The 27258-nt window shown below is 54.6% G+C and overlaps 1 protein-coding gene across 5 annotated transcripts in view; it reads left to right on the top strand.

Annotated features, from left to right (window-relative positions):
* The first annotated feature begins 3959 nt into the window (after nucleotides 1-3959).
* The window catches only part of LOC140420924 (sodium- and chloride-dependent neutral and basic amino acid transporter B(0+)-like), a 69772-nt gene continuing 46473 nt past the window's right edge, over nucleotides 3960-27258 (top strand). For 4 of the 5 annotated variants that reach the window (XM_072505077.1, XM_072505075.1, XM_072505079.1 and 1 more), the window contains exons 1-5: nucleotides 3960-4134; nucleotides 4350-4503; nucleotides 5415-5546; nucleotides 8671-8838; nucleotides 20742-20880. In XM_072505077.1, coding sequence (XP_072361178.1) covers nucleotides 4063-4134; nucleotides 4350-4503; nucleotides 5415-5546; nucleotides 8671-8838; nucleotides 20742-20880 — 665 coding nt within the window. In that variant the 5' untranslated portion in view covers nucleotides 3960-4062. The other variant, XM_072505078.1, reaches the window with a different exon arrangement.

The raw sequence follows: 27258 nt of genomic DNA, 5'->3' as shown, positions 1-27258 counted from the left end.
TGCGATTACTGTCAAATCTAGAATAGCTGGGTTACAGTCAGGGGGAAAAAAACAAACAGGCAGACAGTGCAGGGATCCCTCGTGGCCGTTCCCCTTCAAAACAAGTATACCGTTTTGGATGCTGTTGGGGGGGATGACCTACCAGGGGAAGGCCCTAGCGGCCAGGTCTCTGGCACTGAGTGTGGCTCTGGGGCTCAGAAGGGAAGGGGGGAGAATAGAAAAGCAATAGTTGTAGGAGATTCAATGGTTAGGGGAATAGATAGGAGATTCTGTGGTCGCGAGCAAGACTCCCGGAAGGTATGTTGCCTCCCAGGTGCCAGGGCCAGGGATGTCTCGGATCGTGTCTTCAGGATCCTTAAGGGGGAGGGGGAGCAGCCAGAAGTCGTGGTGCACATTGGTACCAACGACATAGGTAGGAAAAGGGGTGTGGAGATAATAAACAAGTTTAGGGAGTTAGGCTGGAAGTTAAAAGCCAGGACAGACAGAGTTGTCATCTCTGGTTTGTTGCCGGTGCCACGTGATAGCGAGGCTAGGAATAGGGAGAGAGTGCAGTTGAACACGTGGCTGCAGGAATGGTGGAGGAGGGAGGGCTTCAGGTATTTGGATAATTGGAGCGCATTCTGGGGAAGGTGGGACCTGTACAAGCAGGACGGGTTGCATCTGAACCAGAGGGGCACCAATATCCTGGGAGGGAGGTTTTCTAGTACTCTTCGGGAGGGTTTAAACTAATTTGGCAGGGGAATGGGAACCGGATTTGTAGTCCAGCAACTAAGGTCGCCGATATTCAGGACGCCAAAGCGTGTAATGAGGCAGTAGGGAAGGGAACACTGACAAAGGAGAGTACTTGCAGGCACGGAGATGGGTTGAAGTGTGTATACTTCAACGCAAGAAGCATCAGGAATAAGGTGGGTGAACTTAAGGCATGGATCGGTACTTGGGACTACGATGTGGTGGCCATCACGGAAACTTGGATAGAAGAGGGGCAGAAATGGTTGTTGGAGGTCCCTGGTTATAGATGTTTCAATAAGATTAGGGAGGGTGAAAAGAGGTGGGGGGGGGTGGCATTATTAATTAGAGATAGTATAACAGCTGCAGAAAGGCAGATCGAGGAGTATCACCCTATTGAGGTAGTATGGGTTGAAGTCAGAAATAGGAAAGGAGCAGTCACCTTGTTAGGAGTTTTCTATAGGCCCCCCAATAATAGCAGAGATGTGGAGGAACAGATTGGGAAACAGATTTTGGAAAGGTGCAGAAGTCATAGGGTAGTAGTCATGGGCGACTTTAACTTCCCAAATATTGAGTGGAAACTCTTTAGATCAAATAGTTTGGATGGGGTGGTGTTTGTGCAGTGTGTGTAGGAAGCTTTTCTAACACAGTATGTAGATTGTCCGACCAGAGGAGGGGCAATATTGGATTTAGTACTGGGTAATGAACCAGGGCAAGTGATAGATTTGTTAGTGGGGGAGCATTTTGGAGATAGTGACCACAATTCTGTGACTTTGACTTTAGTAATGGAGAGGGATAGGTGCGTGCAACAGGGCAAGGTTTACAATTGGGGGAAGGGTAAATACGATGTTGTCAGACAAGAATTGAAGTGCATAAGTTGGGAACATAGGCTGGCAGGGAAGGACACAAATGAAATGTGGAACTTGTTCAAGGAACAGGTGCTATGTGTCCTTGATATGTATGTCCCTGTCAGGCAGGGAAGAGATGGTCGAGTGAGGGAACCATGGTTGACAAGAGAGGTTGAATGTCTTGTTAAGAGGAAAAAGGAGACTTATGTAAGGCTGAGGAAACAAGGTTCAGACAGGGCATTGGAGGGATACAAGATAGCCAGGAGGGAACTGAAGAAAGGGATTAGGAGAGCTAAGATAGGGCATGAACAATCTTTGGCGGGTAGGATCAAGGAAAACCCCAAGGCCTTTTACACATATGTGAGAAATATGAGAATGACTAGAGCGAGGGTAGGTCCGATCAAGGACAGTAGCGGGAGATTGTGTATTGAGTCTGAAGAGATAGGAGAGGTCTCGAACGAGTACTTTTCTTCTGTATTTACAAATGAGAGGGGCGATATTGTTGGAGAGGACAGTGTGAAACAGATTGGTAAGCTCGAGGAAATACTTGTTAGGAAGGAAGATGTGTTGGGCATTTTGAAAAACTTGAGGATAGACAAGTCCCCCGGGCCTGACGGGATATATCCAAGGATTCTATGGGAAGCAAGAGATGAAATTGCAGAGCCGTTAGCAATGATCTTTTCGTCCTCACTGTCAACAGGGGTGGTACCAGGGGATTGGAGAGTGGCGAATGTCGTGCCCCTGTTCAAAAAGGGACTAGGGATAACCCTGGGAATTACAGGCCAGTTAGTCTTACTTCGGTGGTAGGCAAAGTAATGGAAAGGGTACTGAAGGATAGGATTTCAGTTCTGGGTCCTCTGCTGTTTGTGATTTTCATTAATGACTTGGATGAGGGAATTGAAGGGTGGGTCAGTAAATTTGCAGACGATACGAAGATTGGTGGAGTTGTGGATAGTAAGGAGGGCTGTTGTCGGCTGCAAAGAGACATAGATAGGATGCAGAGCTGGGCTGAGAAGTGGCAGATGGAGTTTAACCCTGAAAAGTGTGAGGTTGTCCATTTTGGAAGGACAAATATGAATGCGGAATACAGGGTTAACGGTAGAGTTCTTGGCAATGTGGAGGAGCAGAGAGATCTTGGGGTCTATGTTCATACATCTTTGAAAGTTGCCACTCATGTGGATAGAGCTGTGAAGAAGGCCTATGGTGTGCTCGCGTTCATTAACAGAGGGATTGAATTTAAGAGCCGTGAGGTGATGATGCAGCTGTACAAAACTTTGGTAAGGCCACATTTGGAGTACTGTGTACAGTTTTGGTCGCCTCATTTTAGGAAGGATGTGGAAGCTTTGGAAAAGGTGCAAAGAAGATTTACCAGGATGTTGCCTGGAATGGAGAGTAGGTCTTACGAGGAAAGGTTGAGGGTGCTAGGCCTTTTCTCATTAGAACGGAGAAGGATGAGGGGCGACTTGATAGAGGTTTATAAGATGATCAGGGGAATAGATAGAGTAGACAGTCAGAGACTTTTTCCCCGGGTGGAACAAACCATTACAAGGGGACATAAATTTAAGGTGAAAGGTGGAAGATATAGGAGGGATATCAGAGGTAGGTTCTTTACCCAGAGAGTAGTGGGGGCATGGAATGCACTGCCTGTGGAAGTAGTTGAGTCGGAAACATTAGGGACCTTCAAGCAGCTATTGGATAGGTACATGGATTACGGTAAAATGATATAGTGTAGATTTATTTGTTCTCAAGGGCAGCACGGTAGCATTGTGGATAGCACAATTGCTTCACAGCTCCAGGGTCCCAGGTTCGATTCCGGCTTGGGTCACTGTCTGTGCGGGGTCTGCACGTCCTCCCCGTGTCTGCGTGGGTTTCCTCCGGGTGCTCCGGTTTCCTCCCACAGTCCAAAGATGTGCGGGTTAGGTGAATTGGCCAATGATAAATTGCCCTTAATGTCCAAATTGCCCTTGGTGTTGGGTGGAGGTGTTGAGTTTGGGTAGGGTGCTCTTTCCAAGAGCCGGTGCAGACTCAAAGGGCCGAATGGCCTCCTTCTGCACTGTAAATTCAATGATAATCTATGATAAATCTAGGACAAAGGTTCGGCACAACATCGTGGGCCGAAGGGCCTGTTCTGTGCTGTATTTTCTATGTTCTATGTTCTAGAAATGAGGAATAACTGACTCGGGAACTGAGTGACCTGCAACTAAAGTAAACCTGAAAAAAAATAATGTTTAACCTGCAAATTTATGAGCAATAGACATACTCTGTGAGCTTCTGTCATACCTGAGTGAACAGAGCTACCCCATTTTAAACAGCCAATGGGCTGGTTTATGACTGTGGTTTATTGTCCAGTGTGCAGCTTATTAATTCTTAACAAGCGTTTTGGAGCGGTACAAAGTTTGAAGACCTTTGGACAAAAGTGTCCTCCTCAAGTTTTAAATTCGATCCCTAGGAAAGTGGAAGGAAGTGGAAGTTCATCATCGTCCAAAAAATGGAGCAGGGACAAATGCCTTTATCTGATTTCTCACAGATTCACTGTCCAACATACCCTCCAGACAAGACGGCGAGTATTTTATTGTGCTGTTGATTGGGGGATTGCTGTGAATTGCAAAGTTTCTCTGTGAGGTTCAAGGTGTTTTCAAACTACCAACCGAATGCTATTAAATGGAGAACAACAAAGTGTTTCTCTAGCGGGCCAAAACTGTACTTTTGCTTGAGTTCCTGTCTAAGAAAGCCTAATTTCTGAATTGGCCATTTCCTCTCTTCCCCTACCCCCAGGCTGTCACCAGTGAAGTTGTGGGTAAAAGTGACGAGAATGTGGAGCGAGGTAACTGGTCCTCGAAGGCTGACTATTTGCTCTCGATGATCGGCTGTGCTGTGGGTCTGGGCAACGTGTGGAGATTCCCTTATCTGGCTTACAGAAATGGAGGAGGTACTGTAGAAAAATCTGAAATACAGGAGAGAGAAAGACAAAAGTTAAGGGGAACAAATTATAAAGAATCTTAAATTCACTGAAAAAGGAAACTTATTGCACAAGGTAAAGAATACAAGATTAAACAATGCTGATATAAAGAATGATGAATTCAATCTCACAGCTTTGAACTATTTTTACAATTTGTGATGTGTCAATGTGATAGTTCAGAACTGTAGGCAAGAATGAGATACATCGATGAGATGATATTTAAAAATAAATATGAATGAACCTTTGCAGTTGAGTTAAACTGCTGATTTATTAATTTTGAACATATTTAAAAGTGATATTGTTTAAATCTCATGAACCGTCCACATCAGTCACGTTTACTGCGCAATATCTGAAACCCTCAGTTTTTAGCCTCAGGCTATGGGGTCAGCTTTGGAAGTTGGATTCAAACCTGCTCATTTTTGGTGCTCTTCACACGCAATGGAACTGGATCAATGGAAAACCAACAACAAATGTGTAAAAATGCCATAACACCATTGCAAAAAGAGACAGGAAAAATGTTGATTCAGTTAGCGAACGAAATCCACAAAATGGGAATTTCTTTACAATTTCATTCAGTTACTGAACATCCCGCATTGGAGCTAAGCACCTCTCATACACCAATGGATAATCACACCATAAAATCCCATCAGAATGAAAATAAATGGATTCTTTGTATCGGGATGTGTGGAAATAAAGATATTTCTGGACAAACAGGGCTGACAGATTCAGATATTCAGAGAGACAGATAAACTTGTTTTCGCAGCGATCAGAGATAATTTTAACTCAACTTCTCTGGTAGAAACAACGATGTTCAGTTTGAAAACTTGTTAATTCCACTGGTTGTTACGATCCACACTAATGTCCTTTACTAAATTTTCCAGGTGCGTTTCTCATTCCGTACGCACTCATGCTGGCACTGGTTGGGATGCCAATGTTTTTCTTGGAATCTTCCTTTGGGCAGTTTGCTAGCCTCGGACCTGTGGCAGTTTGGAAAGCCGTGCCAATGTTGCAAGGTTAGCGATTGTTCAGCAAAGATGTTTGACAGCAGTTTAAATGGGTAATAGCGTTCAAATCATAATCTGCTGGTTTTATTTTTGTCATTAAACAAGAATTTAAGCTAGATGTCTGAAGTACTGATCTATTATATATTTTACAATATAGTAGATGCACGGGTAATGATCTTCCAAGAATCCTTAAATTCTGGAAATGTCCCTGAGGATTGGAAAACAGTCAATGTAACACCTTCATTTAAGAAGGGCGGGAGATAAAACATGTAACTATAGGCCAGTTAGCTTTACATTAAGAAAATATTTGCGTCCATTAGTCCATTATAAATGATATGATAGCAGAGCATTTAGAAATGTAATATAATCAAGCAGAATAAGTATGGCTTCATGAAGGGGAAATTGTGCCTTCCAAATTTATTAGAATTCTTTGAGGTGGTAATGAGGTGGATAGATAAAAGAGGAAACAGTGGATGTAGCATATTTGGATTTCCAAAAAGCGTTCAGTAAGGTACCACACAATAGCCAACTTAATAAGATAAGAGCCCATGGTGTTGGAGATGGTATATTAGCATGGATGGAGGGTTGGCTAACTAATAGAAGGCAGAGAGTTGGGATAAGAGGGACATTTTCAGGATGGCAACCTGTAACTAGTGGAGTGCCGCAGGGATCAGTGCTGGGACTCAATTATTCACAATATATATTAATGACCTGGACAAGGTAAGCGGATGTATTATTGCCAAGTTTGCAGACGACACAAAAATAGATGGGAAGGCAAGTAGTGAGGATGGCACACAGAGACGGATATAGATAGGTTCAGTGAGTGAACAAAAACCTGACGAGCTGGTGACCCTGTTGGACATCGTGGAGGAGAGGCGGGCTACTATGTGCCCCGGTGTGGGAAGGAGGCTGCCATCCACGTTGTACATCGGTCCTGGGCACGAGAGCGCCGTGGGCCCCACCACCAGGGCCGGACAGCAGGGCCGCAAAAAGCTGCACGACCTCCTCAGGGTGACCAAGGCGAGTAAGTAATGGAGAGCGACAAGAGCCCCCAAACCACAGCCCGAGACACCCCAGAGCACCAGTCGGGGGTCGACACTGACTTCCCATCACAGCCTGTCTCCAACACCCTCCATCATCCCAGGTGCACTAACCTGAATTGGACATGTTGGCGAAGGGGCTCCTGGGGCACTACTTGTTGCGCACCACCATGTCTCAGGGCACCCCCACCCTCTATCCCTGGTGCATCTGATGGACAGCAGGCAGAACATGCTGGACTACACCACCTGGGACACCAGAGTGACTGCTGGGCCTGTCCAGGCCTGGTCGCTCCAGAGACCAGCCGTCAAAGGTCCCACGTCACAGGGTGGGAACCGCAGCAGGTTGCCTCCACTCCTAATGTACCACTTGGGGATTCAACGGTGGGTAGCGTTAGGGCCCATCAGGCCAAAAAGGTGGACACCAGTTAGGTTGGCACGGGTGCAGCATACAGTATAGCATTGGTGGCTAGGGCACAGATCTGTACATATATGTTCACTGCTTCACAATACACACCTGTTCAGATCATTGCAACTTGCCTCGGTGTTCTGTCAGAAGGGTGTGAGGGATGGGCTTCGGATGGGCTGGCTGCAGAGCAGGCTCTGGGGGAGCCGGGGGAGATGGGCGGACATTAGGGATGGGCTTGGGCCCGGAACCCCAGTTCACCTCTGTTCACCATCGTGGTGCCCGCCCTCTCACCCCTCCCTGACCCGCTGTCCCTCTCCACCCCAAGGATTTGACGGGACCGTGTGATGGAGTGGCCAGTTCGCATGCAGGGATCACCCAGTGGAATGTGCGACAGTGGGCAGGAGTCAGATATTGTCAGACGATGTAGAGCACCAGAGCTCATCCTAGAGCGAGTCATCATCATCCCCCATCCCATGGACCAGACCCAGTGTTACTGCCAACCCAGGGCCTACACCCCGTGGTGAGGCAGGTTGGAATCATGGAGGGGATTGCAAGTGGGTGGGGGGGTTGGGGGGGGGGGGGGGCGGGAGGGAGAGGGGGGTGACACAGGGAGGTTGGTCATGGGAGAGGTTGGTCGGACGGGGGCAGATGTAGAGGTGGGGAGGGGTGTCTGTATCGCTGGCCAATCCTCCGTTGGTGAACCTGGGGCGCTTAGGGCGTCCTGTGCACACAAGCCCAGGCGCACAGGTTGTGCGGCATCCTATGCCTGCCCGGGCCCCATGTCCTGCCCATCCTCACCCTTCCCTGTCAGACGTGACCTGGCCTTCATCACCCTCCTCCAGCACATAGCACCTCTGCTGCACAATGTTACAGAATTTACAGAAGTTACAGTGCAGAAGGAGGCCATTCGGCCCATCGAATCTGCACGGGCTCTTGGAAAGAGCTCCCTACCCAAGGTCAACACCTGCACCCTATCCCCATAACCCAGTAACCCTACCCAACACTAAGGGCAATTTTGGACACTGAGGGCAATTTATCATGGCCAATCCACCTAATCTGCATATTTTAGGACTGTGGGAGGAAACTGGAGCACCCGGGGGATACCCACGCACACACGGGGAGGATGTGCAGACTCTGCACAGCCAGTGACCCAAGCCGGAATCGAACCTGGGACCCCGGAGCTGTGAAGCAATTGTGCTATCCACAATGCTACCGTGCTGCCCCTGTTGTGATGTTGTGAAGAATGCAGCTGGCCACCATGATGTGGAAGACTTTCCCAGCGCTATTCCGGAGGGGCCCTCCAAAGTGGTCCAGGCACCTGAATCGCATCTTCAGAATATCTTCTCTGAGCGTAGTGAATCTGTGGAATTCTTTATCTCAGAGGGCTATAGAGACTGAGTCATTTAGTATGTTCAAAGCTGACGTAGACAGATTTTTAATTAGGAAGGGAATCAAGGGTTATGGAAAGTGGAGTTGAGGATTATCATTTCAGATTAACCGTGATCTCATTGAATGTCTTAGCAGAACCGATGGGCCGAATGGCCTACTTCTGCTCCTATGCCGGATTGGCTCCATGGTGCTCAAGTACAGAAAAAAATGCAATTGATTTGTCTGACCAGCAGAATCTGTCAGTTTATTTTAAACCAAAAATTCCCAATCTAAAGTCGCTTCTTTGTTTTATTTTAAGGTGTGGGGATCACTATGGTCATTCTGATTACAATTATCAACATTTCCTACAGTAGCATGATCGGTTACAGCCTGTATTACTTGTTCGCCTCCTTCCAATCCCCCCTGCCGTGGACTGACTGCTTCAGTTGGTGGGGCGCAGATGAAACATGCAGCAGGACTCCCAAAGGTACTGTCTGAACGTCTATTGGGTAAAGTATAGAGACCGACTGTTCATTCCTCAATCTGTCAGACTGAATAGGAGAGAAAAATGGACAGTAGTTTCAGGACCATTTTCATTGGGATCACACAGCAGAGGTACTTGGGATAGAAATCCGCAGAAGTAAGCATGGGCGACACGGTAGCACAGTGGTTCGCACTGTTGTTTCAGAGCGCCAGGGTCCCAGGTTCATTTCCCGGCTTGGGTCACTGTCTGTGTGGAGTCTATACATTCTCCCTGTGTCTGCGTGGGCTTCCTCCGGGTGCTCCGGTTTCCTCCCACAAGTCCTGAAAGACGTGCTGTTAGGTAATTTGGAAATTCTGAATTCTCCCACTGTGTAACTGAACAGGCGCCGGAATGTGGCGACTTGGGGCTTTGCACAGTAACTTCATTGCAGTGTTAATGTAAGCCTATTTGTCACAATAAAGATTATTATTATTGTCATGTCACCATGTCATCGAGATTGCAGGATAATCAGTAATGAATAAAAAATGAACAGTGGAATAAAATTAAAGAAAATATTTGAACTTCCATGTCTTGTTCTTCTTTGCCACTCAGAAGTTCACCTTCTTCTTTCAATTAGATTTCTTTCTGTCTAGTGTTTGACATTTGTCTGTGTGTCTGTATATTTGTCTGTCTGTCTGTCTCTCCCTATCTCTCTCTCTCTCTCTCTATATATATATTTATTCATGTCTTACATTAACTCTCTTGTCTCTGTATCTCTGTGTTTGCCCAGGAATCTTTTTCTCCTCCTCCCTAACCCTAACCCTAACCCTAACCCTAATTTTTCCCATCATCTGAGTTTTTCCCGAAATAGCTCCCATCGTTTTTACCCTGCGAGCTTCGCTCAATCTCTCCCTTCTGACTGATTTTACTTCAAAGTTTTCCTTTTTTTCTCATCCTTCCATAATGACTCACCCAACAATATCTGTACGTATGTGAGTAAAGCTGGGTGCCACTCCTGCCGCCAAGCGATAGGGGCCCCAGTAGGATCCCGTCAAAACATTGTAAAAAATTAACACAACTGTAAAAATGTAAATTAGTAGCCAGCAATGCCCACATCCCATTAATAAATAAAATGAAAAAAAAAACAGACCTGCCATTGCTCCATCGGCTGACCAACTTCCCACTGTCCCATTCCATGGCTCCCATGCCACCACGGGAGTCACACCGGCTGAATTGCTTCATTGCCTCAGTACCTGTTTGGACATGATTTTTTTCCCCCAAATTTTGTGTGGAGGGTGGAGGCACATCTGGCCTGCCAGAAACAAGTTAGGAATAAGGGGCGTCATTCTCCGACCACCCGCCGGGTCGGAGAATGGCCGTTGGCCGCCGTGAATCCCGACCCCGCCCCCGCCGAAGTCTCCGAAGGGAGAAAAGTCGGCGGGGCGTTAATGGCGCCGCTGCCGTGGAGAATGTCACGGGTCTGCGCAAGGCAGCCGATTTTCGGCCTGCCGATATTCTCCCTTCCGGATGGGCCGAAGTCCCGTCGACGTGATGACCGTTCACGTCGACGTCAATCAAACCTCCTTTTCATCGGCGTGACCCGGTGCTCCAGGCTCACGCTGACCAGCGAGGAGGTGAGTGACGGCCTGGGGGGTTGGCTCTGGGCAGGAAATGGCGTGGCCGCAGACTGATTGCGTGAGGAGAGGTGTGTCTCGGCTTGTGTGTGTGTGCGGCGGGGGGGGGGGGGGGTGGTTAGAGTAGGCTGGGCTCCGGGGGAGTGCCGGGAGGGGGTCCGTGCTGGGGTGGAGGTTGGGGGTTGGGGGGGGGTCCGTGCCGGGGTGGAGGTTGGGGGTTGGGGGGGTCCGTGCCGGGGTGGAGGTTGGGGGGGGTCCGTGCTGGGGTGGAGGTTGGGGAGGGGGTCCGTGCCGGGGTGGAGGTTGGGGGGGGGTCCGTGCTGGGGTGGAGGTTGGGGGTTGGGGAGGGGGTCCGTGCCGGGGTGGAGGTTGGGGGGGGTCCGTGCTGGGGTGGAGGTTGGGGGTTGGGGAGGGGGTCCGTGCCGGGGTGGAGGTTGGGGGGGGTCCGTGCTGGGGTGGAGGTTGGGGGTTGGGGAGGAGGTCCGTGCCGGGGTGGAGGTTGGGGGGGGGTCCGTGCTCGGGTGGAGGTTGGGGAGGGGGTCCGTGCCGGGGTGGAGGTTGGGGAGGGGGTCCGTGCCGGGGTGGAGGTTGGGGGGGGGTCCTTGCCGGGGTGGAGGTTGGGGGGGGGTCCGTGCTGGGGTGGAGGTTGGGGAGGGGGTCCGTGCCGGGGTGGAGGTTGGGGGGGGGGTCCGTGCTGGGGTGGAGGTTGGGGAGGGGGTCCGTGCCGGGGTGGAGGTTGGGGGGGGGTCCGTGCTGGGGTGGAGGTTGGGGAGGGGGTCCGTGCCGGGGTGGAGGTTGGGGGGGGTCCGTGCTGGGGTGGAGGTTGGGGGTTGGGGAGGGGGTCCGTGCCGGGGTGGAGGTTGGGGGTTGGGGAGGGGGTCCGTGCCGGGGTGGGTGATGGGAGGGCAAATGAGTTGGTCCACCTGGCCAGGTGCCAGCCTCCAACAGTTGGACCCATGCGGTCCATGCCACCTGGCTGGGGGGAGGAGGGGATATGGGCAATGATGACATGTCGTCGTTCCCCTCCCCCCCACCAGGCCGTCATGTTTTCAGACCATCCAGCGATGTTGGCCGCCGTGGTGGCAGCCGCTCATGTCTATGTTGCCCTGGATGAGGAGGAGGAGGAGGAGGAGGAGGAGCGTGCCAGAGAGGCGGCGCAGGCTGCCGCAGAGGGGCAGGCGGCAGCCGCCCAGGCTGGAGGGACACCTGACCGACAGGACGAGGAGGGGGAGGAGGACGTCGTGGCCCCACGGCAACGGAGGCACCCGAGGGCGCCCCGTGTGTACCGGCCCCGGCAGTCATACCAGGACCTCACGGACCAGGAATGCAGGAGGAGACTCCGGATGAGCCGGGAAACCATGGCACACATCTGCCACCTGCTGGCACACCTGTCACCGCGTGGCACTGGCGGGGGACACCCTCTCCCCGTGTCCGTCAAGGTTACGGTGGCCCTGAACTTTTATGCAACGGGGTCATTCCAGGCACCGAGTGGGGACCTGTCCGGCATATCGCAGACATCGGTGCGTCGGTGCATCCGGGCAGTGACAGATGCCCTTTATGCCATGGCGCACCGCTACATCCGCTTCCCCGTGGACCGGGCCAGCCAAGATGCCCGGGCCGTGGGCTTCTCTGCCGTTGCCGGGTTCCCCATGGTCCAGGGCGCGATCGATGGGATGCACGTCGCCGTGCGGCCACCTGCAGAGAACGGCCGTGTTCACTAATAGGAAGGGGACCTATTCAATGAACGTACAGGTGGTCTGCGACCACCGCATGATGATCCTGCACGTCTGCGCCCGTCACCCAGGCAGTGTTCACGACTCATTCGTGTTGTCGCGGTCATCCATCCCCGGCATGTACGAGGGACGCCATCCCCGGCTGAGGGGCTGGTTGCTGGGCGACAGGGGCTACCCATTGCGATCGTGGCTGATGACGCCTATACGGAGGCCACGCAATGAGGCGGAGAACCGCTACAATGATGCCCATGTAGCGACAAGGGGAGTGATCGAGAGGTGGTTTGGCGTGCTGAAGATGCGTTTCAGGTGCCTGGACCTCTCTGGGGGCGCCCTCCAGTATCAGTCAGATAGGGTCGGCCGCATCATTGTGGTGTGCTGCGTCCTGCACAACATAGCCCAGCAGAGGGGCGATGTGCCGCAGGCAGAGGAGAGCGGAGTGGAGGAGCAGCAGGAAGAGGCCCAGTCCTCCCCAGATGAGGGGGATGGGGGCAATGGTCAGGGCAGACGGGGTAGACACAGGCGGGTGGCTGTCCACCGTTACCGGCTGGCCCAGCGGGCACGGGACAGACTGATAGACGCCCGCTTCACTGACTAGATGGGCGTGGGAATCGGGTAGTATGGCCACAGACCGCACACCATGACAACAGCCGACCACCCACACCCCCCACCCATCCACCCACCCAGCACCCCCACCCCCCCCTCCCCAACCCCACACACCCCACCCGCATGCACACCACCCCCCCACCCCCAATTGCCGATCCACCGGCGGCACAACGGGCCGGGCTCACCCAGTTGCAGGTGGACGCGTGTCTATCGCAGGCCATGGAGGATGATGACAACCCGCCTCCGATGAGCTCCTGGCTCTACATCGTTGGACTATGTCTGACCCATGGCCACAGTACCACCATCCACCCGGACCATCCCTGCATGCGGCTGTGACACTGCAGCGCACGGTCCCGTCCTCTGCCCGGGGGATGTTGATGGCGGCCCAGGGGGAAGGGGGCAGACTCACCTGGGGCTGAGGTAAGACCACCCGTCACACACACACTTGCGCTCAACGTACATGACACGCCCGCACACTTTGGACAGAGCACAAAGGCAGCTTCGGTAGGTGTAACATTGACTTTAATAACCAAAGGAGTTCATGCACGTGCCCTAGCCCCTAAAACTCATCTGTGCCCTGCACCCGTGCCAACTTACTCAGTGTCTAATTGTTTGGCCTTACGGGCCCTTTGACTACGTCTACGTGGTTCCCCAGACGGTACAGCAGAACTGGAGGTGGACTCCTGTGATTCCTGCCCTCTGACACCGGATCCCTTTGGCGGCCGTTTCCTGGGGCGTCCTGGCCTAGATGGGCCAGGCTGCGGCCCGGGCGACTGGGATGGCGAGCTGCCAACCTGTCCTGCCCGTTGCCCACCCGATGCACCTGGGACGGAAGGGGGGAGTCCGAGGTGTCGCGGTGTACCGGGACCTCCCCTACAGAGGGAGCCGGGACGGACCACACCACCTCCTCCTCCCTCGGGGTGCCCGATGGCCCCCAGGCCTCTACATGGGTGGGGGATGCGAACGGACTGGCCATCCGACGCGCCCCCGACATCTGGCGCTGCCAGTCCTGGAGGCCCGTGCTGGTATCGACAGGGGTCTGCAGGTTTGCAGCCATGGAGCCCAGGGGGTTGACGAACCCTGTCTGCGACAGTGCGACGCCAGCTCGCACATGGCCACTGGCGCCGATGCCCTCAGCGATGGCCTGCTGAGACTGGGCCATGTCCTGCAGAGACTGGGCCATGGCCTGCAGAGACTGGGCTATGGCCTGCTGAGACTGGGCCATGGCCTGCTGAGACTGGGCCATGGTCTGCTGAGACTGGGCTATGGCGTTGAGCGCCTCTGCCATCTGGCGCTGGCACTGGCTCATGGCCTCCTGTGAGAGGGCAGCCATTTCCTGGGCCACAGACGCCGCCTGCACGGAAGGCCTCAGGCCTCGCAAACCGTTCCCCATGTCTGACACCGTCGCACCCATTGCCACCACCGCGGACGCCACCCGTGCGGTGTCAGCCTGGGTGGCACGCATGACCGGGACCACTCCCAGCTCCTGGACGCGGGTGGACTCCTCCACCTGCGACCGCAGCCGCCGCAAGCCACCCGTCACCCTATTCGCTCGTCTCCGTGTCGGTGGTTGCATCGGATCTATGTGTGGGTGTGGTAACTGCAGGAACCCGGGATCCATCTGGGCGGCAGATGTTCGCTTGGCCTGGGCTGCCCTCCGACCGCCCGGTCCCTCTGCTGCTCCTACCTCCACCTGCTGTACCGGGACGGCTGTGTTGTGCGCACCAGTGAGTGTACCAGACGCCTCATCACTAAAGTGCCCAACCGTGGTGAGTGTTTCTGCGATGGTGGAGGGTGTTGGTGACAGCAGTGGCGTTGTGTCGTGCTCTTCGTCCCACTCTGAGTCCATGGCACTTTGGGGTGGGGGTTCGTCTCCACCCATCCACTCTGAGTCACTGTCCGGTATTTCGTCTTCCCGGGTAGGGGTGTCCTGGGTAGTGCTGTCCTTGGTAGTGCTGTCCCGGGTAGTGCTGTCCCGGGTAGGGGTGTCCTGGGTAGTGGTGTCCCGGGTAGGGGTGTCCTGGATAGTGGTGTCCTGGGTAGTGGTGTCCTGGCTCAGATGTGACGGGGGCCTGTGGCTGCCCCCCTCATCGCTGGGTGGTCGCTCCCGCACGTGACGGGGGTGTCGTCTCCCTGTTGCTCCAGGTCTCTCCGTCTCCCGTGGTGTGCGAGGGGCATCCTGCGGGTGTCGCATGCTGGGGGGTCCGGGTCTCTCCGTCTCCCGTGGTGTGCGAGGGGCATCCTGCGGGCGTCGCATGCTGGAGGGTCCGGGTCTCTCCGTCTCCCGTGGTCTCCGAGGGGCATCCTGCGGGCGTCGCATGCTGGAGGGTGCGGGTCTCTCCGTCTCCCGTGGTCTCCGAGGAGCATCCTGCGGGCGTCGCATGCTGGAGGGTGCGGGTCTCTCCGTCTCCTGTGGTCTCCGAGGGGCATCCTGCGGGCGGTCTGCATCTGCGGGGATGGGTGCCTGGACGTTTGGTCCTGCGATACACAATGAAGCATGCATGGTTAGACATCAGGCAGTGATCAGGTGATACGGGGGAGGGGGATATAGGGGAGGGGGGATATGGGGACGGGCTGTTGGTGGCTCACTTGCTCGTAGGGCCCCGACCTCTGCATCAGCAACCTCCCGGTCCTCAGGTCCGCCAGCCAGTTCCAGGGCCCTTTCCTCGTGTACGGTCAGTGGCCTCTCATCAGCGGGCCCCCCTCCAGTCCTCACATGCTCCCTATTGTTGTGTGCGCGCTTCTCCTGTGGGGGGGGGGTGGTGGCAGGGGTAAAAGGCAACAGTGTTAGGCAGGTATATGAATGCACGCCATCGGTTGCGCGTGCATTGCAGAGGTTAAGGTTAGGGCTGGATTCACTTGGGGATATGGGGGATATGGGGGAGGGGGGATATGGGGGAGGGGGGGATATGGGGGAGGGGGGATATGGGGGAGGGGGGATATGGGGGATATGGGGGAGGGGGGATATGGGGGAGGGGGGATATGGGGAGGGGGGATATGGGGGAGGGGGGATATGGGGGAGGGGGGAAATGGGGGAGGGGCGGATATGGGGGAGGGGGGATATGGGGGAGGGGGGATATGGGGGAGGGGGGATATGGGGGAGGGGGGATATGGGGGAGGGGGGATATGGGGAGGGGGGATATGGGGGAGGGGGTGATATGGGGGAGGGGGGATATGGGGAGGGGGGGATATGGGGGAGGGGGGATATGGGGGAGGGGGGATATGGGGGAGGGGGGATATGGCAGATATGGGGGAGGGGGTATATGGGGGAGGGGGGATATGGGGGATATGGGGGAGGGGGGGATATGGGGGAGGGGGGATATGGGGGATATGGGGGAGGGGGGATATGGGGGAGGGGGGATATGGGGGAGGGGGGATATGGGGGAGGGGGGATATGGGGGATATGGGGGAGGGGGGATATGGGGGATATGGGGAGGGGGGGATATGGGGGAGGCTCACCCTGCCTGCTCTGACGAGGTCGTTCACCTTCTTGTGGCACTGGGTGCCTGTCCGTGGTGTTAGGGCCACAGCGGTGACGGCCTCTGCCACCTCCCTCCACAGACGCCGGCTGTGGCGTGGGGCAACTCTGCGGCCGTGCCCGGGATACAGGGCGTCCCTCCTCTGCTCCACCGCGTCCAGGAGCGCCTCCACATCGCGTGACTCGAACCTCGGGGCTGAGCGACGGCCAGCCATCAAGTCGGGTGTTGCGGTCGGATGTTCCGGTCGGGTGGGGGGGAGCTGCGCGGCCTTATGAGCCGTCACGCCGTGCAGCGCGTATGACGTTGCACGGCGTGAACCACTGCGCAAGCGCGGATCCCGTTACGTCGCTGCTAGCCCATTTCGGGCCGCAGACTATCGGCCCATTTTTATGACGTGACGCAAGTGGGATTTGCACCATTTTTTGCGCCGATAACGGAGAATTTTGCCCAAGATTTTATTGTTAAAACTCACTCAGGTAAAAGTGTAAGAATTATTAAAAAGGTAAAAACACATAGGCGGGTAGTGTCTAAGGGAGAGGAGTAGGCATGTGCAGTATGGTTTGATTGAAGTAGTGGTTTTATATTGATGTTTGCACATTTCTGTTATCTGTAACTGTTTACAATGCCAAAAAATACCTCAATAAAATTGTTTGTTTAAAAAAATAGGTAAAAACACATTCCAATGTTCCTTTTGGTGGTCTTGAAATTCCAGTGGTGTTACAGCTGCTGTGAGCTGAATGTGTTTCTGGAGACCGTCTCGTTTAAACTGTAATCCATCGCTTTCTAAAGTGAATGCTCTGATATCCAAAGCTCCTTTTGATCAAAAATCTATCTTGTTGATTTATCTCAAAATGTAACAGGTATAAGGGCCGAGATTCTCCCCCAACCGGCGGGCGGGCGGTACCAACGTCAAAGAGTGGCTGAACCACTCCGGCGTTGGGCCGCCTATAAGGTGCGGATTCCTCCGCACGTCCGGGGGCTAGGCCGGCGCTGGAGGGGTTGGTGCCGCGCCAACCGGCGCCGAATGGCCTCTGTCAGCTGGCGCGAGTTGGCGCATGCGCGAGAGCGCCAGCGTGTTCTGGCGCATGCGCAGAACCGCTGGCGGGATCCCTGCGCATGCTCAGGGGGTTTCTTCTCCGCGCCGACCATCGCGGAGCTTTACAGAGGCCGGCACTGTGGGGGGGGGGGGGAAAGAGTCCCCCCACTGCACTGGCCCACCCGCAGATTGGCACTGACCCCCCCCCCCCCCCGGTGCCGGATCCCCCACGCCCCCACAAGGACTCCGCAGGCCGCCTCCCGAAGACTCCGCAGGCCGGGTCCCGCCGGTATGGAGCTTGGGTATTTCACGCCGGCGGGACCGGCCGAAGACGGGCGGCCGCTCGGCCCATCGGAGCCTGGAGAATCGCCGGGGGGTGGGGGGGGGGCACTGCCAATGGCCCCCCGACCGCCGCAACATGATCCCCGCACCCGCCAAAAGACTGGCGGCGGAGAATTCGGCAGCCGGCGGCGGAGTGGCGGGGCGGGATTCACGCTGCACCCCCAGTGATTCCCCGACCTGGCGGGGGGTCGGAGATTCCCGCCCAAGGTCCCAAGCCTGATAGTAGCAGAGTGGCAAAGAGAGAGAAATGGCGTGATGTTCTGAAGCCGTCTTCCTGGTGTTATCATGCATTCTGCAGACTCCTTCTGTACCATGGAGACAATCTTATAGTCATAGATTTTCACAAGTGGGGTTCGATCGTGTGACAGCTGGCGATTGGCACACAATGGAGAACAATCCATATTAAATAAAAGAGCTTCAATCTCCCACCAAGGTGCCACGAAACCGATAGGGAAGCCTTAGCACCTTCTTGCACAATGAGATTCACAAGTCCTTCTTTGTTCCTGGCTGTTTCAGGAGCCAAGAAGTCAAGTGGCCTATTGTCCTTCGCCAGTAACCTTCAACTTTCTCGGTGGTGTCTTAACCCAGAGATGCGTTAGGAAATCAGGGTGCGCCGGGGGAGCGGGGGGGGGGGGGGCGGGGAGTGGGGGGAGTGGCGGGGGGGAGGGGAGGATTTGGGGTGGATCAGAGGGCCCACCTCACCACCAGGTGATCCTGCAAGACACAAGATAAGATGCATGATTTGACCGAAGGTTGGTGGGTGTAGGGGCAGGGTGGAGGTGGCACTGTGGGGGGGGGGGGGGGGGTGCAGGGGGTGGGGACAGTGTGGGGTGGTGACACACGTGTCATGGGGAACTGCAGCTCGGTGGTGTCTCATTTGCTCGCCCGATGCCGACCTCCGACCTGGTGACTGCCCTCTCCCCGGATGCACCAATCAAGTCCAGTACCTGCTGCTCAGCTGTGGTGAGGGACCACAGGATCGGCGGTCCCCCTCCAGTTTTGTTTCCTCCCTCCCGGCCGTTGTGGCGGGCGGGAAAGGGGGAAAGACAAAAAATGCACAGCATCAGTCAGTCGGACACATGCAGCACGGGGGATGGGTACCAGGTGACCTTCGTGGCCAGGGCACCCGGCCATGGCGGCCGCTATGGGTGCTGGCAGGTGGTGCAAGGTAGGGGTTCACTCGCCCTCTGGGTGGGGGGGGGGGGAGGGGTGGTATTATCATAGAATTTACAGTGCAGAAGGAGGCCATTCGGCCCATCGAGTCTGCACCGGCTCTCTACCCAAGCACTCTACCCAAGGTCCACACCTCCACCCTATCCCCATAACCCAGTAACCCCACCCAACACCAAGGGCAATTTTGGACACTAAGGGCAATTTATCATGGCCAATCCACCTAACCTGCACATCTTTGGACTGTGGGAGGAAACCGGAGCACCCGGAGGAAACCCACACACACACGGGGAGGATGTGCAGACTCCGCACAGACAGTGACCAAAGCCGGAATCGAACCAGGGACCCTGGAGCTGTGAAGCAATTGTGCTATCCACAATGCTACCGTGATGCCCGTGGCAGGATATTATGGGGGTGTGGGCTGGGGGTGAGTGCCAGGGGCACAGTGCTGCCTACTCACACTGGCTGCCTGAGGAGGTCGTGCAGTTTCTTGGAGCACTGCTGGCCAGTCTTGGCATTGCTGCCCACGACGCTCATGGTCTCTCCCACCTGAGTCCAGGGCCTGTGGGTGGCAACCACCTCCCCACCCCGGGGTACAGGTTGGCCCCCCTCTCCTCCATGGCGTCCAGCAGTATCTCACGTCCAACGTCCATGAAACGGGATGTCGCTCTGCTTGCTGCCATCTTGTCGGCTGGGATGGTGTGTGGGGGGAGTGGAGTGCTACTTGTCAGCCTCTCGAGTGTCAATCCCAGCTCCGGTGAATCGGACACCGTTTTCCTTTGGAATCGGTTGTGTTCCACGTGGCGCCTGTGCTAACCCATTAATGGTTGATGAAACGCTCTGGGAACGCCACCAATTTCGCTGTCGGAGAACACCACCTATTCAGTCCCTGCGTCAACACTTAGTTTCTGACAGGGAGAATGTTGCCGAGTGCTTTTGCAGTTTTAGCTGCTTTTTTTCTCTTTTAAAGACAATCCAAGGCATTACACCAGCTGATTAAAGTAACGATTATTATTCCGCATTACACAAGCCACATTATGTGACAGCAGCCCCTCCTGCCCTCTCCAACTTCCGGATGCTGGGTCCCTCAATTAGGCACCACATGCCATCGAATGAAGGATGGCCCAGCCCCCAACCCATCTTCCAAACCTGCGACCACTATAATCTAGAAGGACAAGACCAGCTGATACTTGGGAACATCACCAGGAAGTTCCCCTCCAAGTTACTCACTACCCTGACTTGGAAATATATCCTTGTTCCTTCACTGCTGCTGGGTCAAAATCCTAGTATTCCCTCCCTGACAGCACTGTGGATGTATCTAGACCTCAGGAACTGCAGCAGTTCAAGAAGGCAGCTCACCACCACCTTCTCAAGGACAACTAGGGATGGGCAATAAATGCTGGTCTATGGGGGTGAATGAAAAACAAATTATGGGCCCCAATTGGCAGTAGGCCAGAAAACTCAACCACAGCCTTCCCGCTCTTGATTAAACTGGGATGGAGGAGCCAGATTGCCCATCGACACCATCCTGCCTGTGGGGGGGGGGGGGGTTCTCCGTCCCGCCACGCCAGTTTTCTGGTGTGGCGTGCCCCCGCCGGCAGTGGGATGCTTCGAACCGCCAGCCGGCCAATGGGGTTTCCCATTGTGGGCAGCCCCACGCCATTGGGAAATCCCTGGGCATCGGTGCACTGCCGACGCAATGGAGAATCCCGCCAGCGGAGAATTCATCCCACCCTCCCTGTATCTAAACTTACCACAGAAGAAGGGAGATAATTCCGGTCTGTACCGCTGTGTTCTGACCCATCTGTAACCTCCCCCATGTAATAAAGGGGTTTGGACTGAGAGAAGTAGTGAGCCTGATTACATCACGTGAATTAACAGCTTCATTCCCAGTGAAATGGAATTCTAAAACACATTCCCCATTTTCTAGATCCACTCTGCAATCTCACTCTGGATGATGGATATTTTGAAATTGTGAATACAACATGGCTGCATGTAAACAATGAAACTTGTCCAAATGGATCGGAAATCTACGTTCCTCACCAGGGTCCAAGTGAGCAATACTGGGAGTAAGTAAATGACTACAGATATCTGCACTATAACCTGCACAGTTGTACCAGTAGCCTCCTCTTGGGAAAGTTCATTGGGTGAATGTCCTGTTTATTGAATGAAAAGCTGTTTGATTTAGATAGAGGTACTGGTTACACTATACACCTGTTACAGAATAACATCTTGGGCAAGCGACCACTTGGAAATGACAACTGTAGAAAAAGTTTGATTTATTTCCTTGAATATTTACATCTCCTACTCCCCAAACGGTCTCCCGTGCCCGGCCCACACTTGGGCCGGGGCATTTGTGTCCCAGCAGTCTCTGGTTTAAGGGGGTGGCTCTGCCCCCTCTCATCATAGTCAGGTGAAGCCACAGGGACTTGGAGGTTACAGATCCTTGCGTCTCCTGTCGGGTTATAACATCTCCCCTCCCCCCACCCCGCAGTCCGATATGTCTTCCATTTCAACGGCAGGAGGGGGGCAATTCTTGCTGCTCTTTGCTCGGGGCTTTCTGTCCAGCATCAGCTGCTCTGCGTCCAGAATGATACAATAGAGCAGGGAGCGTCGTTTTCCGGCCGAACGTCTGGCTGGTTCTGCTGTACTTTGTAAAAAAGGACACGGGCGAGGCAGGTTTCTGGAGAACCCAAGATCTGTTTCCGCATTCCGGGTTTATACATCTGCGCAGCTCGTTCGGTCAACCCATTGACTGACAGGTGGTAAGGTGCGGTTTGCACCTGGCAGACCCCATTTTGTTTCAGAAAATCGGCAAACTCCGCACTTAAAAAGGCGGTGCCATTGTCCGATATTAGTACCTCGGGAAGTCTGTGAACACTAAAGGATTGCTGGAGTGGCTTGCTGGTGGCCCGTGATGTTATCAAGGTCATTGGGTGGACATCAATCCATTTGCAATGTGCATCCAAGATGGTTGGGTACATCGCCCCTTGAGAAGTCCTTGCGAAATCCACATGGAGGTAGGACCATGGCGGATTTGGTCATAGATGCTGTGGCTGATCACTGAAACCGCAGCTCCAGTATCAAGTTCCATTTGTATTTCGAGACCATTGATCATCACTTTAATGGATGCCACCCGTGGCGCCGAGATGCAGTAAAGATGGTGGGCCCCCTTCCTGCTGGTCGTCTTCGAAATGTGTCTGCCTTCTGGGATGGTCATCGGGGTAGTGGCGGAAGGTGGGCTGGTTTCCTCGCCGGCGTCTGTTTTGTCGGCTTCTCCTGGTGCCGGTGTCCCGTATGTCTGCGGGTCTCTGGTGTGGGGATGTACGGCGTCCCTCGTCTCCACTGTAAAGTCTCAGGCAAGCGGCCACTTGAAAAAGTTAGATTTATTTGCTTATATATTTACACCTCCTACTCCCGGAAGGATCTCTCACACCAAGCCCACACTTGGGCCGGAGTATTTATATCCCCAGCAGTGTCTGGATAAAGGGGGAGGTTCCATCTCATCTCATCTGGGTAGATCATACTCAGGTGAGGCCACAGGCACTGGGAGATTGCAGATCCCTGGACCTCCTGTAGGCCCTCTTGCTAGTTTACAGCTTCCTGGTTTTTAACACTGCAGGCTCACTTCAACAATATTTAGACAGCAAAATATTTATTGAACTTTTTTCTATTTTCTTGTTGAACAGATTCACCGCCAGAGTTCTTAGACATGAAATGGTCCCAATTATCAGTGGGGGACATACCGTTTCGGTGGAACTTTAGCCACAGGGTGGGCGATTGCTGTCAGTGGACCACGCCCTGAAAATGGAGTGGTGATTAAGGAGGGTCTTTCCAAGGCGGCATGGTAGCGCAGTAGTTAGCACAGCTGCCTCACAGCGCTGAGGCCCCGGGTTTGATCCGAGCCCCAGGTTCCTCTCCGTGTGCAGTTTGAACATTCACCCCGTGCCTGCGTGGGTCTCACGGTGAATTGACCATGATAAATTGCCCCTTAATTGGAAACAAAAATTGGGTACTCTAAATTTTTTTTTTTTTAAAGGAGGGCCTTTCCCTGGGAACCCACTGGGGATCCACCAGGTCATACTGGCATTTCTCTGAAATGGCTGAGGGCCCTGTTTGTGGTGTGGAGGGTTAATTTTAAACATGTAAATATATAGTCTACATAAAAGCTCTGGAGGCCCGAGAAGGTAAGTTAAACAGTATTCAATAAACCAACATAAAGTCAAGGCCACAACACTGCATAGAGTTCCAAAGTCCCAACCGAGGCTACTTAGCACGCGGTCCCAGTCTGGGCCGACTCCTTTTATGACTCAAATTTACGAGGTCCATCGGGCACCCCCCCCCCACCCAACCCCCAGCGGTGATTTCATATTTCACGAGTCCCGTGGGGAGATCAATTGAGGTGTCCCCATGTGAGGCGGCTGGGTTAGCTCAGTTGGCTGGACAGCTGGCTTGTGATGCAGAGCGAGGCCAGCAATTCCCATTCAACTCCCATACCGGCTGAGGATATTCATGTAGGCCCCGTCTTCTCGACGTTCGCCCTCGTCTGAGGTGTGGCGATCCTCAGGTTAAATCACCACCATTCAGCTCTCCCCTCATGGGGAAAGCTGCCTATGGTCACCTGGGATGATGGTTGTGCTGGTATGTATTAGGGGTAATATGGTACCTGTGAAGCCGAGAGGCTATTGGCTGACAGGTCCCTGGTCCTGGTTGGATCTGCCGACTTCTAGCTCCGCCCTGAAGGCGGAGTATAAGAGCTCGAGTTCTCCCCGCAGCCTCATTCTGTTGCTGAGCTGCTGGGGGACAAGTCTCGCTTAATAAAGCCTTGATAGGCTTCATCGCTTCTCGTCTCGCGTAAGTCATTGTGCGCTACAATTTATTAAGCGAGCTTAAAAGACTATGGAGCTCCGGATCGCCCCGGAGTGCCTGCGGATCAGCCCCCATGCAGTGAACTCGGCGGCCGTGTTCATACACTGGCTAGCATGCTTCGAAGGCTACCTTCGAACGGCCCCCGGCCGGATCACGGAAGAGCAGAAAATGCAGGTCCTGCATTCGAGGGTAAGCCCGGAAATTAACTCGCTTATAGAAGACGCGGAGGATTTCTCAACGGCGCTCGCGTTGTTGAAGGGCATCTACATTCAGCCCGTAAACCAGGTCTACGTGCGCCACCAACTCGCGACGAGACGGCAAATTCCCGGAGAATCGCTCGACAAATTCTACGGCGCGCTGCTGATTTTGGGACGAAGCTGCAACTGCACGCCGGTGAACGCGATCGAGCACATGGACCTGCTAATTCGAGATGCATTCGTGGCAGGTATGAACTCTCCCCAAATTCGTCAGAGACTTTTAGAAAGAGAGTCGCTAGGACTCTCAGAGGCACGGGCCCTTGCGGCCTCCCTTGATGTGGCCTCCCAAAACGCCCATGCCTACGGCCCCGACCGCGCGGCAGCCCCTTGGGCTCCGTGGGCCCCCGTCGCGACCAACTCCCCGGCATCCCCCACCCCTCCCCGCACGCTTGCGCGGTTAAAGTGCCAGACCATCCCGGGGGGGCCCGCTGCTATTTTTGCGGGCAGGCGAAACACCCCCGGCAGCGCTGCCCGGCCCACGCAGCTACTTGTAAATGCTGCGGCAAAAAGGGCCATTACGCAGCAGTGTGCCGGTCCCAGGGGGTCGCCGCAATCCCCGGAGAAGAACGAGGTCAACACATCCCGAACACCCCCCAACCCCCCCAGCGCCCCATGTGCGACCCGTGGGCGCCACCATTTTGGGTCCCGGACACCATGAGGGGAGGATGGGCGCCGCCATCTTGTGACCCCCCCAGCCACGTGCGATTCATGGGGGCGGCCATTTTGTCCACCCCCGACCACGTGCGATTCATGGGGGCAGCCATTTTGTCCACCCCCGACCGCATGCGATTCATGGACGCCACCATCTTGGTTGACAACAAAGGACCCCAGCATCGATGGCTCCACGGGGTCCGAAGAAAACGCCGCGACACTACTGCCACGACTGGCTTCGGTGACACTGGATCAATCGCGGCCCCGGACGCTCCAGACGACGACAACAACGGTGCTGGTCAACGGATACGAGACGCCATGCTTGATCGACTCTGGGAGCATGGAAAGTTTTATTCACCCAGATACGGTAAGATGCTGTTTTCTGTCCATCCATCCAAGCACGCAAAAGATTTCCCTAGCTGCAGGATCCCACTCAGTGGAGATCAAAGGGTTCTGCATCGCAAACCTAACGGTGCAAGGGAGGGAGTTCAAGAACTACAGGCTCTACGTCCTTCCCCAACTCTGCGCGCCCACATTACTGGGATTAGACTTCCAGTGTAACCTCCAGAGCCTAACATTCCAATTCGGCGGCCCAATACCCCCACTCACTATCTGCAGCCTCGCAACCCTCAAGGTTGAACCGCCATCCTTGTTTGCAAACCTCACCCCGGATTGCAAACCCGTCGCCACTAGGAGCAGACGGTACAGCGCCCAGGACCGGACATTTATCCGGTCTGAAGTCCAGCGGTTGCTGAAGGAAGGCATAATCCAGGCCAGCAATAGTCCCTGGAGAGCCCAGGTGGTAGTCGTGAAGACCGGGGAGAAGCAAAGGATGGTCGTAGATTATAGTCAGACCATCAACAGGTACACCCAGCTAGATGCGTACCCTCTCCCTCGCATATCCGACATGGTCAATCGGATTGCCCAGTACAAGGTCTTTTCCACCGTGGACCTCAAGTCCGCCTACCACCAGCTCCCCATCCGCCCAGGTGACCGCAAGTACACCGCCTTCGAGGCAGACGGGCAGCTATACCACTTCCTAAGGGTCCCATTTGGCGTCACGAACGGGGTCTCGGTCTTCCAACGGGAGATGGACCGAATGGTTGACCAGCACAGGTTGCAGGCCACGTTCCCGTATCTCAACAACGTAACCATCTGTGCCCACGATCAGCAGGACCACGACGCCAACCTCCAAAAGTTCCTTCAGACTGCAAATGCCCTGAACCTCACATATAACGAGGAAAAATGCGTTTTTGGCACAAACCGTTTGGCCATCCTGGGATACGTAGTGCGCAATGGAGTGCTGGGCCCCGACCCCGAACGCATGCGCCCCCTTATGGAATTTCCCCTCCCCCACTGCTCCAAAGCCCTGAAATGTTGTCTGGGCTTCTTTTCATATTACGCCCAGTGGATCCCCCAGTACGCAGACAAGGCCAGCCCGCTAATACAGTCCACTACCTTCCCCCTGTCGACAGAGGCTCGCCAGGCCTTCAGCCGCATCGAAGCGGATATCGCAAAGGCCACGATGAGCGCCATCGACAAGTCCCTCCCCTTCCAGGTCGAGAGCGACGCATCCGATGTAGCTCTGGCAGCCACCCTTAACCAAGCGGGCAGACCCGTGGCCGTTTTCTCCCGGACCCTCCACGCCTCAGAAATCCGCCACTCCTCAGTGGAAAAGGAAGCCCAAGCCATAGTGGAAGCTGTGCAACATTGGAGGCATTACCTGGCCGGCAGGAGATTCACTCTCCTCACCGACCAACGGTCGGTAGCCTTTATGTTCGATAATGCACAGCGGGGCAAAATTAAAAATGACAAGATCTTAAGGTGGAGGATCGAGCTCTCCACCTATAACTATGAGATCTTGTATCATCCCGGAAAGCTGAACGAACCGTCCGATGCCCTGTCCCGTGGCACATGTGCCAACGCACAAATAGACCGGCTCCAAGCCCTCCACGAGGACCTCTGCCACCCGGGGGTCACTCGATTCTACCATTTTGTAAAGTCCCGCAACCTCCCCTACTCTGTGGAGGAGGTCCGTACAGTCACCAGGAACTGCCACATCTGCGCAGAGTGCAAACCGCACTTTTTCAGGCCAGATAGAGCACACCTGATCAAGGCTTCCCACACCTTTGAACGCCTCAGTTTGGATTTCAAAGGGCCCCTCCCCTCCACCGAACGCAATGCATACTTCCTGAACGTGATGGACGAGTACTCCCGTTTCCCCTTCGCCATCCCCTGCTCCGACATGACAGCGGCCACAGTCATTAAAGCCCTTGGCACCATCTTTACACTGTTCGGTTTCCCCGCGTACATCCATAGCGACAGGGGATCCTCCTTCATGAGTGACGAGCTGCGTCAGTTCCTGCTCAGCAAGGGCATAGCCTCGAGCAGGATGACCAGCTACAACCCCCGGGGGAACGGGCAGGTAGAGAGGGAGAATGGCAAGGTCTGGAAGACCGTCCTACTGGCCCTACGGTCCAGAGATCTCCCAGTTTCCTGGTGGGAGGAAGTCCTCCCGGATGCCCTCCACTCCATCCGGTCGCTGCTGTGTACCACCACTAACCAAACGCCTCACGAGCGCCTCCTTGTCTTCCCTAGGAAGTCCTCCTCCGGAACGTCGCTGCCGACCTGGCTGGCAGCCCCAGGACCCATCTTGCTCCGGAAACATGT

Source organism: Scyliorhinus torazame, chromosome 5, assembly GCF_047496885.1.
Source record: "Scyliorhinus torazame isolate Kashiwa2021f chromosome 5, sScyTor2.1, whole genome shotgun sequence".
NCBI classification, from domain to species: Eukaryota; Metazoa; Chordata; class Chondrichthyes; order Carcharhiniformes; family Scyliorhinidae; genus Scyliorhinus; species Scyliorhinus torazame.
Note: the sequence above shows the minus strand (reverse complement) of the source record. Positions and strands in the feature narration are given on the sequence as shown.